The sequence below is a fragment of the Nomascus leucogenys genome, chromosome 2, assembly GCF_006542625.1.
Source record: "Nomascus leucogenys isolate Asia chromosome 2, Asia_NLE_v1, whole genome shotgun sequence".
NCBI classification, from domain to species: Eukaryota; Metazoa; Chordata; class Mammalia; order Primates; family Hylobatidae; genus Nomascus; species Nomascus leucogenys.
The window spans coordinates 28588338-28602070 of record NC_044382.1 but is presented as its reverse complement, the minus strand read 5'-3'; the positions used below and the strand labels follow the sequence as shown (position 1 = coordinate 28602070).

Sequence of the window (13733 nt, the reverse complement as noted above, 5' to 3'; positions counted from 1 at the left end):
GCAGGGTTATTGTGAGGACTGCATTACATTAGCAGCTCTTTCAGGTCCTTGCTCATAGCCAGCACTCAGTAAATGCAGAGCTGAATTGTTACGATTGTTAATTTTAGGGCCCATTGTAGTGGGGCCTGCTGGGCCAGGCCTCTTGGGAGGAGGCTCAGACTCCTCACCTTTGACGTAGAGGTGGATGGCGGCGCTGCCTCCCAGGGAGTCTCCAGGCTCAGTGCAGCGATAGGTCCCCGTGTTTTGGAAGGTAGCGTTGTTGGTGGCGAGGATGCTGCTGGAGCCATCAGAGTACAGGGTCCAGTGAGGTGATAATGGGCCATCCCATTCCACGCTGCCATTGCCCACACATCGCAGGCTCACCGTTGCTCCTGGCTTCACAACCAGCTCAGGGCCACTGGGCTCTATCACTGGGATTCCCTGACCTGGTGGGAGGGAGGGACAGCAGACAGAAGTGAGGTCTAGGATGCGCCCCTTGGGCCACCCTGACTCTGAGATGGGTGGTAGCCTGGCAGGGATGGTGCTGTGCCATCAAGGGATCACCTTGAACGAGCCCCTGGCCCCTGGTCATTTGCTCAGCTCCTAACCCTCAACCTGCTCAGGGATGGACTGATGTCTCTGATGTCCAGGACGTCCCTCCTCTGAGAAAGGGGGCTTGCAGCTTGCTCAGCCTCTCACCCAGGCCTCTGTCCCCCTGGGGTCCTCAGCCTCCTGCCTCAGTCTTCCCTGCTGTGATGGCATCTTTCTTCTCCCCAGGAATGGACTCTTTTAACTCTGTGTACAAAGTGGATGTATTTCTACCACCGAATGAAGAAACGAATGGAATGTTCACGGCCAAGTCTTTGGCTTAATTCATATGGGAAAGAAAAGAAAGAGATGTAGGATCTTAGCCCAGCAGAGTTAGAGAGGTCCCAAGAATCTCCTGGTGTGCCCACTCCCACCGAAGGACATCTGGTCTGCAGCACAGTGGGATGGGGAGGTGCCGTGCCTCAGTTTCCCCACCTATAAAACAGGGACAATCGTCGTACCCACTCATTGCTATATTAGGCATTTTAAATGCATGGCAAGCCTTTAGAACATCACCTGTCACCAAATAAATGGCTCAGTAAGAGTTAGTCACTATGTTTATTACCTAGTCTACACCCAGCAGCTCACCCCTGCACCCCCACACATCTGTGTTTACTGGGAAGCCAATCTCTTTTAAGGAAAATTTTCTTGAAGGAGAAAAGAGAACTTGAAACCCCTATCAGGCTGTCCGGGAAGAAGGCCCGTTGCCTCTGCAGTGTCAGCATTTCTCCAGGGCCTAAAATAGGGGCAGAGGAGGGAAGTGAGAGCTGATTCAAGCCTCCAGGGGGCTGCCAGGCGCCCCCCAGCCTGTGTGGGCGGAAACACATTGTTGGCGTCAGGCTCAGCCCCCGGTTTCCGCTCAGCCTGTGGCCCTTCTACGGGGATGTTCTCACTTCTGCTTCCCCAGCCTCCTAGCCACTGCCCTCTCTCCAGGCAGGGAGAAGGAGTGCCACTTGCAGGGCAGCTGCGAGGCTGGGCTCTGACACTGACCCACTGGCTGACCCTGGCCATCCAACTCCTCAGCTCTGGCCCTTCCTCTTCCCAGTGATGGGGGCACAATGACAGGCCAGCCCCGAGGGCTTTCGGTGAATTCAAATTTCTCCATCGTTCTCTGCAAACCCCCTTGAAATGGGAACTCCCCCTGCCCCACCATAGAGCCCAGAATTGGAAAGGTTTCCTCTCTCAAATCCTTTCAGGATGGCTTAATTCATGTTTTGATTTTGTATTCATCAGAACGTGTATCCCTTCTCCCTAAGGCTCTGATCAGCAAACGGGATTGAGTGAATTGTGAATACTGCCAAGGCTGCCACCTGGGGTTGTAGCCAACCTATGCAGTGCAACCGCCAGGAAGAGGGACAAGTGTCATTTCTAGCAGCCTTTTAGCAAATCTCAACAGAGCTGGGGCTGCCCTATCACTGCTGCAGCAATCTAGGGCCCCCAGGCCGGGGTTTTATAGCAGGAAACAGCTTGGAGTGTGGGCTCACACCAACTTGGGTTTGGATCTTGGTTCTTCCCTTACCAGCTGGGTTAGTTGCTTAACCTCTTTGAGCCTCAGGTTATTCTTCTGTCTGATGGGAATAATCCCAGCTCCCACCCCAAAAACTTCAGCTGGAGGTTGAGTGAGATAATGTATAGAACTGCTCCTGCCCTGGGCACCTGCTTTAATTGCTACATTTCTAATGTCCCTTCTGGGCCAACTCTGATCGCTCAAGATTTTAACCTTGGATTCTGTGATTCCATTTGTTCCTTTTTTCCACCTGCCTCACGCCTCACAGTGGGCTTCTCCCATCCCTTCCCCCAGCCTGTCTCTCTAGACCCTGCCTTGGCCTCCAGGAAATGTGGTCAGGGAGCGGTGTCTGCCCTATTTTGTCCTATCCTATTGTCCCAGATATTCACGCAGGATAAGGCTGACATCCGCAACTTCCGCAGCCAACTTCCCCTGCTGGCTTGGCTAGCAGGGAAGGAAGCCGGCTTGGCCCCCATCCTCCTTGGAGTGCGGGCATGGGCTTATGAACATTAACTAAGGTCCCCTTCTGTGCCTGTCCATTCTTCCCCCCTCTCATCCCCCCTCCCCAATTCTCCCCATGCCCCACACCTCTCCACTAGCTCCCACTTGCCTGGAAGCCCCTCCATCATCACTTCCAGAATGTGCTCCAATCTCTTCTCTCCCAACACACACACACACACACACACACACACACACACACACACACAGAGCACACTGCACACCAAGGCTGGACACAGCCCCTCCTCAGCCCAGGATCTTGTTGCAGTGATGAAGAGCGAGCACCCCTCTCTCTCTAGGGTCCTCCAATACCATCCCGAATCTCCTCACAGTGGCCCCTCACCCACTCACTATTGGTCTATTGGGCTGAAAACTTAGGTTTCCAGCCTCCCCATCTCTTCTTTCTCTTGGGACTGGACCCTGGACAACCATCTGGCCCCCCTCCCACACACCATGCCCCTGTGAAGGGAAAATAAAAACTCAGGACTCTGGCCGGGCGCCGTGGCTCACGCCTGTAATCCCAGCACTTTGGGAGGCTGGCGGATCACGAGGTCAGGAGATCGAGACCATCCTGGCTAACACAGTGAAACCCCGTCTCTACTAAAAATACAAAAAAATTTAGCCGGGCATGGTAGGGGCACCTGTAGTCCCAGCTACTTGGGAGGCTGAGGCAGGAGAATGGCGTGAACCCGGGAGGCGGAGCTTGCAGTGAGCCGAGATCGTGCCACTGCACTCCAGCCTGGGCAACAGAGTGAGACTCCGTCTCGAAAAAAACAAACAAAAAAAACCCCCAAAAAAACTCAGGACTCTAATTCACTCTGCCAAAAGGAAAAACTCAAGCTGAAAACTGAGTCATGCAAGAAGCTGCCTTGCCTTTTATTCCTAAGCAGATAGCGACAGATAAAAGGTAAAATATCCCACAGGCAGCTCCTCTATGTTCACTTTCCCTATGTAAAGAGCCGATTTACTGAACCGAGATAATTGACTGTTCCCCTACCTGCTGCTTTTCTTTTGCAACATGTGGATTACCACAACCTCCCCTTTTCCCCTCCAGCCCACTTTCCCCTTTAAATATTAAAGCCCTCGAATTCATCCAGAATGGCACAGACCACAGAATGTTTTTGTGACTCCATGTTTTTTTCTTGCCAGCATGTCCTTAACCTTGGCAAAATCAACTTCTAAATTGATTGAGGCCAGGCACAGTGGCTCATGCCTGTAATCCCAGCACTTTGGGAGGCCAAGGTAGGGGGATTGCTTGAGTTCAGGAGTTCGAGACCAGCATGGCCAGCATGGTAAAACCCTGTCTCTACCAAAAATAAAAAAATTAGCTGGGTGTGGTGGCAGGCACCAGTAATCACAGCTACTCAGGAGTGGCAGAAATGCTTGAACCCCGGAGGTGGAGGTTGCAGTGAGCCGAGATAATGCCATTGCACTCCAGCCTGGGTGACAGAGTAAGACTCCGTCCCCCCCACTCCCCCCCCCAGAAAAAAAAGAAAGAAAGAAAGGAGATGGAGTCTTGCTCTGTCACCCAGGCTGGAATGCAGTGGCATGATCTCGGCTCACTGCAACCTCTGCCTCCTGGGTTCAAGCGATTCTCCTACCTCGGCCTCCTGAGTAGCTGGAACTACAGGCACCCGCCACCACGCCTGGCTAATTTTTGTATTTTTTAGTAGAGAGGGGGCTTCACCATATTGGCGAGGCTGGTCTCAAACTCCTGACCTTGTGATCCACCCACCTCGGCCTCCCAGAGTGCTGGGATTACAGGTGTGAGCCACCATGCCTGGCTGCAAGACTCCATCTCAATAAAAAAAATAAAAAATAAATTGAGACTTGGCTCAGATACTTTTCGGTTTTCGCCCCACAGGCAGGTTCTGGGTGTAAGGATAGGACAAGGCAGTGAAATCAAACCTGTGGGACTCTCTGAGATGATGGGGGTGGTGGGTACACCGTGTGTGCATTTGTCAGACCTCATTGAACTTAAGAACCTGTGCTTTCTACTGCATGTAAGTTACATTGCAAAATAAAAAGTACAGGCCAGGCGCCATGACTCACGCCAGTAATCTCAACACTTTGGGAGGCCAAGGCGGGTGGATCACCTGAGGTCAGGAGTCCCAGACCAGCTTGGCCAACATGGTGAAATCCCATCTCTACTAAAAATACAAAAATTAGCCAGTTGTGATGGTGTGCGCCTGTAATCCCAGCTCGGGAGGCTGAGGCAGGAGAAACACTTGAACGCAGGAGGTGGAGGTTGCAGTGAGCCAAGATCATGCCACTGTACTCCAGCCTGGTGACAGAGAGAGACTCTGTCTCAGAAAAAAAAAAAAAAAAAAAAAACCCAAAACACTCAAGCTCAGTGTGATTGCCTGGGCCAGAAAAGGATGGTCAGTGGGCCAACTCCTCCTCATTGGGGAACAGAAGCGCCACGGCCCTAGGGTCCTCCTGTGAAGAGGCCAGTATGAGGCTGTCCTTTCTCCCCTTCAATCACCATCCTCCCCCAAGGTCCCTTTGAATAAGCAGGCAGTAGAATAGAAATGTGTTTGTTGGGCCAACAAGCCGAACACAGCAGCCCCTCACCTCTAGTCATGTTCCCTCCCAGATGGAAATTCTGCAGAACTGCCGCTGCCTGGGGACCTCCTGAGACTTGGCAGCCTGTGTCTGGTGGGGGTTCTGGCCCGGGAGGCCCTCGCTGGCCTCTTCCCAATCCCTCCTCTAGCCCTATACCCATTTCACCCCAAATTCCCCTCTCCTGAGCCTTGGGCCAGAGAGGACAACTTCTTGTCTCTCCCTCTGACCCCTTACAAAAGCCACCCAAGGAAGAACCACCACCCCTCTCAGGCCCTTCCAAGTCAGGTCTTGCATAGAATCATCGAATCACAGGCTGGCAGAGCTGCCAGAGCCATCAGGAGCTCTCCAGGTCCTCCAACTCGTGTAGGTCTGGACCAGCAGTGACGGCATCTCACATCCAACATCTGTTGGATATACAGAATCTCAGGTCTCACCTGAGACTGACTGAATCTGAATCTGCATTGTAACAAGATCCTCAGGTAACTTGTATGCACAGGGAAGTATGAAAAGCACTGCTCTGGCCTAGTCTATCACTGTCCCCCTGCCCCTAACACCTGCAATTGAATAGAAATGGACACTGAAGCCTCAAGAGTATCAGAGGCTTGCTCAGGACACACAGTGAGTCAATGGCGGAGCTGGGACAGATCCACAGCACCAGGTGGACCAGTTCCACCACACCCACCTCTTTTCACCCCACTACCTCTCCAAAGCAGATACCCACAAGCCTGCAGTCCAGTGCTAGGGAGACTAAAACACAGCCTGGGGACACCCAGTGAGGGGCAAGGACTGAATCCTTTCACAGGGGTCTTCTCCGTCACACCCCAACGAAGTCCCCCACCCCCCGCTGTGCTCTTACCATGCCAAGCTGTGGCCACCAGCAGGAGCAGCAGAACTCCTGGGCCCATGGCCTCGGTGGGGAAGTGGCAGGCAGGTGCAGGGCTGCAAGGTGCCCAGGGCACAGAGCTCCCAGCTACTAGCTCCGCAGGGATCGGGACTCTGGACACACGTTCCTCTCCTCTGCACTGGCTGTTTGTCTTGTTTTCCTCTTCCTCCTCCTTGGGCTGATCCTCTTCTTCCCCTTTTAGCTAGGCAAGGCAACCACAGAGTTTGGAAATCTTGGGTCTTTAAGAAGAAAACAAAGCCTTGAACCCAAGAGGGAGGGGTCGCAGTCTGGGGCAGGGCCAGCCTGAGCCTGGGGGGAGCTAGCTAAGTTTGGGGCCCTTCTAAAGCCATCTTCAAGGGGTCTTGGGAGAAGAGACATGTCGAAGAGCAGCCAGATAGTTAGTCAGTAGCACAAATGAGGGTCTTCAGAGCGATCAGGCGGCTCTGGCAGAGCCCGGAGAGAAGTTAGGTTGTGTGATATTGTGACATATATATTTTTTCTTTACCCCCATTTCCTGGCTTACAACTCCTAAAATCCTTGGAATCTCCAAAGTAGTACATATCTTTTTAAAATGTATTATTATTATTTTAGAGACGGAGTTTCACTCTGTTGCCCAGGCTGGAGCTCTGTGGCTCGATCATAGCTCACTGCAGCCTCAAACTCCTGGCTCAAGCCTTCAAGCTGTGAGATCTGACGTTATCTCTAGGTAAATATAGTGTTCGGATTGAATTGGAGGGCACCAGATTCGTGTCTGCTGCAGAATCTGAACAATTGGTTGACTGCTTGGTATATGGGGAAATATGCCCCATCCTCTACATCTGGGGTCAGAAGTATTTTGTGTTGTGAGACTACAGGAGAAACAGAGTTTGTTTTCTTCCTGTATACAAGTTGGTCTGGGAGAGCCTGATAATATTGGCAATAAGCTTCCTTTTACAGGACATTTACTAGCCAAACCCTTTACAGTAACTGTCTCCTTTAGTACTGCAAAACTTTATGTAGGTAAGTACTATTGTCATTCTCATTTCACAGATGGGAAAACTAAAGCTCAGAGAGGTCAAATGCCTTAAGCTTGTCCATGGTCAAACAGCTACCAAGTGGTGGAGATAGGATTTGGATCCCAGCAGTCTGGTTATAAAACTATCTTTCGTGGGTTACTTACATTGTCTATTTATTTTTTACAAAGAATCTAATTGTTCTGCATAATTCTTAAAATATATAGCATTCCTTTGCTCCCTCTTTTCCCGGAGGCAATTGCTTTTACCTCTTGTAGTTGATTGGCTTAGTATTTTACTTCTTATCTCTAAAGACTCTAAAGAACATGGTCATTTCTTCTTCTTCTTTTTTTTTTTTTTTTTTTTTTTTTTTTGAGAGAGGGTTTGGTTCTGTCACCCAGGCTGGAGTGCAGTAGTGTGATCTCAGCTCACTGCAACCTCCACCTCCTGGGCTCAAGCCATCCTTCTACCTCAGCCTCCTGAGTAGTTTGGACTACAGGGTCATGTGCCACCATGCCTGGCAAATTTCTGTATTTTTGGTAGACATAGGGTTTCGCCATGTTGTCCAGGCTGGTCTCAAACCCCTGAGCTCAAGTGATTTGCATACCTTGGCCTCCCAAAGTACTGGGATTATAGGTATGAGCCACCATACCCAGCCTAAAGTTACTTCTTGAAATTGAAAAATCCTGATATAACATTGATCCAGGAAAATGATCATTCCCATGTACTCAGGTGTGTGTGTGGTGTGTATGTGTGTGTTTGTATGTATATTTATGAGTGTATATATGTACTTTCTTTTTCAGAAAAGTGTTTTGAATCTTTAGCAATCATGAATGTCAATCAAAGCTGACTCAAGAAGAAAAAGAAAATCCAAATAAACCTATAACAAGAAAAGAAATTTAACCAGTAATCAAAAACTTCCCAACAAAGCAAAGCCCAGGACCAGATGGCTTCACTGGTGAATTCTCCCAAACATTTAAAGAAGAATTAATACCAATCCTTTTCAACTCATTCTATGAAGCCAGCATTTTTCTGATACCAAAGCTAGACCAAGACATTGCCAGAAAAGATAACTACAGACCAATATAAATGCATGAATATAGATGCAAAAATTTTCAAAAAAGTACTAGCAAACCAAATCTTTTTCTTTCTTTCTTTTTTGAAACAGGGTCTCACTCTGTTGCTCAGGCTGGAGTGCAGTGGAGCAATCTCAGCTCACTGCAACCTCTGCCTCCCACATTCAAGTTATTCTCGTGCCTCAACCTCCTGAGTAGCTGGGATTACAGGCATGTGCCACCATGCCCAGCTAATTTTTGTATTTTTAGTAGAGACAGGGTTTCACCATGTTGGCCAGGCTGGTCTCGAACTCCTGACCTCAAGCAGTCTGCCCACCTTGGCCTCCCAAAGTGTTGGGATTACAGGCATGAGCCACTGCACCCAGCCACTAGCAAACCAAATCTAACAGCATATTAAAATGATTATATACCATGATGAAGTGGGATTTGTCCAAGAAATACAACGGTGGTTTAACACATGAAAATCAGTGTAATACATCACATTAATAGAATGAAAAAAATCCTCATATGATCATGTCACTTGATGTAACTATAAAACCCAACATGCTTTCATTAAAAACAAAACAAAACCCACCCAACAAACTAGCAATAAAAGGGAACAGCCTCAACATGATTAAGAGCACATGTGAAAAAGCACAACTAGCTCAATGGTAAAAGACTGAGAGCTGGTCCCTTTAGATCAGGAACAAGACAAAGATGCCTGTTTTTGCCACTTCTGTTCAACATAGTACTGGAAGTCCTAGCCAGAGCAATCAGGAAGAAAAAGAAACAGAAGGCATCCAAATTAAAAAAGAAGAAGTAAAACTATCTCTGTTCACAGATGACATGATCCTATATAGAGAGAAATCCTAAAAGATCTACAAAAAACAACTATTAGAGTTAATATACAAATTCAGCAAAGCTGCAGGATACAAGATCAACATACATAACTCTATGGTACTGGCAATACTCCAATAAGGAAATTAAGAAAACAATTTAATTTGCAATAGTATCAAAAATAATAAAATATTTTGGAATAAACAACTAAGGAAATGCATGACTTTTACAATGAAAACTACAAAACACTGTTGAAAGAAATTTAGAAGACCTTAATAAATGAAAAACCACCTTGTTTTCATAAGTTGGAGGATTTAATAAGATGGCAGTACTCTCAAAGTGATTTATAGGTTCAATATAATCCCTATCAAAATCCCAACAGCCTTTTTCTGCAGAAATGGAAAAGCTGATTCTCAAATTCATATGGAATTTCAAGGGACATTGAATATGCAAAACCATCTTGAGAAAGGAGAACATGGAGGAGTCACACTTTTCAATTTCAAAACTTACTATAAAGCTACAGAAATCAAAATAGTGTGGTATCAGCATAAGAATAACTATATCAATCAATAGAATAAAATTGAGAGTCAGGAAGTAAACTCTCACATTCATAGACAACTGATATTTAACAAGGGTGACAAGACCATCCAATGGAGAATGACCAGTTTTTTTCAACACAGGTGCTAAAAGAACTAGATAGTCACATGCAGAAGGATGAAGTTGAATCCTTATTTTACATCACATATAAAAATTAACTCAAACTGAATTAAAGACCTAAATATAAAAGCTAAAATTATTAAAACCTTAAAAGAAATCATAAAGGTAATATTCATGACCTTGGAATTGTAAATGATTTCTCAGAGATGTTTCTAAAAGCACAAGCAACCAAAGAAAAATTGGACATAATCAAAATTAAACATTTTTGTGCATCAAAGGACACTGTCAAGAGAATAAAAAGATAACACACAGAATGAATATTTATATCCAGAATAAATATATCCAGAATATATATAGAATGAAAGTTGTAGTGTTTCCTCAGCAAAAAATCACTCTTGGTGCATAGTTCTCTGAGTTTTGATGAATATATATTAACAATGTAACCACCACTGTAGTCAAGACATAGAACAGCTCCATCACTCTAGAAAATGTTTCTCATGCTGCTCCTTTGTAGTAAAGCCCTCCCCCAAACCCCTTACACCAAACAACTACTGACCTGTCCTCCATCCCTACAGTTTTGCCTTTTCCACAATGTCTTTGTGCTTTAGAGGATAATGTCATATAAATGGAATCACACAGTGTGTAGCTAAAGAATGTATGTAGAATCACGCAATATGTAGCAAAAGCCACTCTATTGTCCCTCACAATTAATAAATATTTATGGGAAAATAAATTTTAAAAAGAATGAAAGTTGTAGTGTTTCCTACAACTCAACAAGAAAAAGACAATTAAATTTAAAAATAGGCAAATTCAAATATTGCATGACCTCACTTATAAGTGGGAGCTAAACAAAGGGTCCACATGGATATAAAGATGGAGAGAATAGACTCCAAAAGTGGAAGGATAGAAGGAAAGGGGAAAGGGCAGAAAGGAAGTGAAAAATTACCTATTGGGTATAATATTCAGTATTTGGGTACTGGGTACACTGGAAGCCAAATCCACCATTATGCAATGTACCCATGTAATAAACATGCACATTTACTCCTGAATCTAAAATAATTTTTTTAAAAAACGGCAAAAAATTGAATAGATATTTCTCCAGAGCACATGAAAAAATACTCAATATCATTAGTCATCAGGGAAGTGCAAATCAGAACCACCTTGAGATACCACTTCACATCTACTAGGTTCGTCATAATAAAAAAAAAAATCAGATAACAAGTGTTGGTGAGGATGTGGAGAAATTGGAACCTTTGTACAATGCTGGTGAAAATGAAAAATGGTGCAGCTGCTATGGTAATCAGTTTGACAATTCCTCAAAAGTTAAACATAGAATTGTCATATGATCTAGAAATATCACTTCTAGCCAGGCGCGGTGGCTCACGCCTGTAATCCCAGCACTTTGGGAAGCCGAGGCGGGCGGATCACGAGGTCAGGAGATCGAGACCATCCTGGCTAACATGGTGAAACCCCGTCTCTACTAAAAATACAAAAAATTAGCCGGGCGAGGTGGCGGGCGCCTGTAGTCCCAACTACGCGGGAGGCTGAGGCAGGAGAATGGCGTGAACCCCGGGGGGCGGAGTCTGCAGTGAGCCGAGATCGCGGCCACTGCACTCCAGCCTGGGTGAAAGAGCGAGACTCCTTCTCAAAAAAAAAAAAAAAAAAAAAAGAAAAAAGAAATATCACTTCTAGGTAAAACCAAAAGAATGGAAAACAGAGACTCAAACACATACATGCACGCAAATATTCAATGCAGCACAATTTACAGTAACCAAAAGGTGGAAACAGTTGACAGCTAAACAAAATGTGGTGTGTCCATTAAATTGAATATTATTCAGCTGCAAAGGGAATGAAATACTGGTACCTGCTACAATATGGACGAACCTTGAAAACACTGTGTTAAGCCAGTGAAGCCAGTAGCAAAATGTCATACGACTCCATCTATATGAAACATCCAGAACAGGTAAACCTGTAGACGCAGACGGTTGACGACTGGTTACCAGGGGATGTGGGAAGGGAGAATGGGGAGTGATTGCTTATGGGGAGGAGGTTTTCTTTTGGGGTGATGAAATGTCTTGGAACTATATAGAGGTGATGGCTGCCCAGCATTGTATTTGTCCTAAATGCCGTTGTACACCTTAAAATGGTTAATGTTTAATTTTATGTTATGTGAATTTTATCTCAAAAAAAGAGAAGGGATAAAGATTATCTTAGACAAACAAAAACTAAGAGAATTCATTGCCAGCAGACCCACACTACAAAAAAAAAAAAAAAAAAAAAATCCTAAGGGAAGTTCTTTAGGTAAAAGGAGTATGATACCAGCTAGAAAGTTGGATATACATTAAAAAATAAAAAGTGCTGGCAATGGAATAAAGGTAAGCATAAAAAATATGGTTGCCTTTTAAATGCTTGAAAAGATAACTATTTAAAACAGACATGGAAAAATTTTCTCCTGTCAACGACCAAATAGTAAATATTTTAGGTTTTGTGACCATACAGTCTTTTGGGCAACTGCTTAATTCTGCTATTGCAGTGCAAAAGCAGCCATAGCCAGTACATAAACTATTGAGTGTGCTACGTTCCAATCATACCTTATTTACAAAAACAGGAGGCAGGCTACGTTTGGTCCACAGGCTATAGTTTGCCAATCTCTGATTTAAAGCAAAAGTAGTAGCAATGCATTGTATATTTATAGCAGATTAAAAGTGAAACATATTGTTGTCATACATTTCACTTTTACATATGCATTTACAGCAATCTCCACAGGGGATACATCCCAGTAACCCTGGTGTATGCCTGAAACTGCAGATAGTACTAAACCCTGTATATGCCATGTTTTTTCCTATACCTACTGTATTAGCCTGTTCTCATACTGCTAATAAAGACATACTCGAGACTGGGTAATTTCTAAAGGAAAGGAGGTTTAATTGACTCACAGTTCAGCATGGCTGAGGAGGCCTGAGAATCACAGTGGAAGGCAAAGGAGGAGCAGAATCACATCTTACACGATGGCAGGCGAAAGAGTATATGCGGGGAACTCCCATTTATAAAACCACCAGATCTCGTGAGACTTAATCACTACTATGAGAACAGTATGGGGAAAACTGCCCCCATGATTCAATTATCTCCACCTGGCCCCACCCTTGACATGTGGGAATTATTACAATTCAAGGTAAGAATTGGGTGGGGACACAGCCAAACCATATCACCTACATGCCTATGATAAAGTTTATCAATTAGGCAAAGTAAGAGATTAACAATAATAACTAATAATACAATAAGACAATTATAACACTATACTGTAATAAAAGCCATGTGAATGTAGTCTCTCTCTCAAAGTACCTTCATATTTTTGGACATGGGTTGATCACAAGTAACTGAAATTGCCAATAAGGGGGAACTACTGCACTATGAAAAACGGGAAGAAAGGGTGTGTAGTCTACTCTTGTCAGGCCCTCATGCTATATTTATTTTTCTTGTTTGTTTTTTGAGATGGAGTCTCACTCTGTCACCCAGGCTGGAGGGCAGTGGCATGATCTTGGCTCACTGCAACCTCCACCTCCCAGGTTCAAGCGATTCTCACGCATCAGTCTCCCAAGTAGCTGGGATTACAGGCACCTGCCACCGTGTCTGGCTAATTTTTGCATTTTTAGTAGAGACAGGGTTTCACCATGCTGGCCAAGCTGGTCTCGAATTCCTGACTTCAGGTCATCTGCCTGCTTCAGCCTCCCAAAGTGCTGTGATTACAGGTGTGAGCCACAGCACCGGCCCTCATGCTATATTTAAGTAACATTTTATCATTTAAAGGTAGACTTTGATTAATTTAAGATACAAGTTGTAAAACCTAGGACACTCCCTAAAAATTTTTCTCTCTTTTTAATCACTCAAAAATTTTTGAAGAGGTATAAATTATAAGCCAATAGTGGAAATGAAATGGAGACATAATACATACTCAATCCAAAGGAAGACAAAGATGGAAAGAAAGAAGACCAGATAGAATGAATAGAAAACATCTAACAAGATGGTAGAAGAGAGGATTTTGAATGTTCTCACCATAAGAAATGATAAATGTTTAAGGCAATAGACATGCTAATTACCCTGATGTGATCATTACACAATATATACACGTATCAAAACATCATATTGTACTCCATAAACTTGTACAATTATTG

The 13733-nt window shown here is 45.0% G+C and overlaps 1 protein-coding gene across 2 annotated transcripts in view; it reads right to left on the bottom strand.

Moving 5' to 3' along the window:
• The window catches only part of CSF1R (colony stimulating factor 1 receptor), a 37613-nt gene extending 31295 nt beyond the window's left edge, over positions 1 to 6318 (bottom strand). The window contains exons 1-2 of one of the 2 annotated variants that reach the window (XM_030826660.1): positions 5994 to 6318; positions 168 to 425 (exon numbers count right to left, since the gene is read on the bottom strand). In XM_030826660.1, coding sequence (XP_030682520.1) covers positions 168 to 425; positions 5994 to 6042 — 307 coding nt within the window. In that variant the 5' untranslated portion in view covers positions 6043 to 6318. The remainder of the gene's footprint in view (positions 1 to 167; positions 426 to 5993) is intronic. The other variant, XM_030826671.1, reaches the window with a different exon arrangement.
• Between the last annotated feature and the right edge of the window lie 7415 nt (positions 6319 to 13733).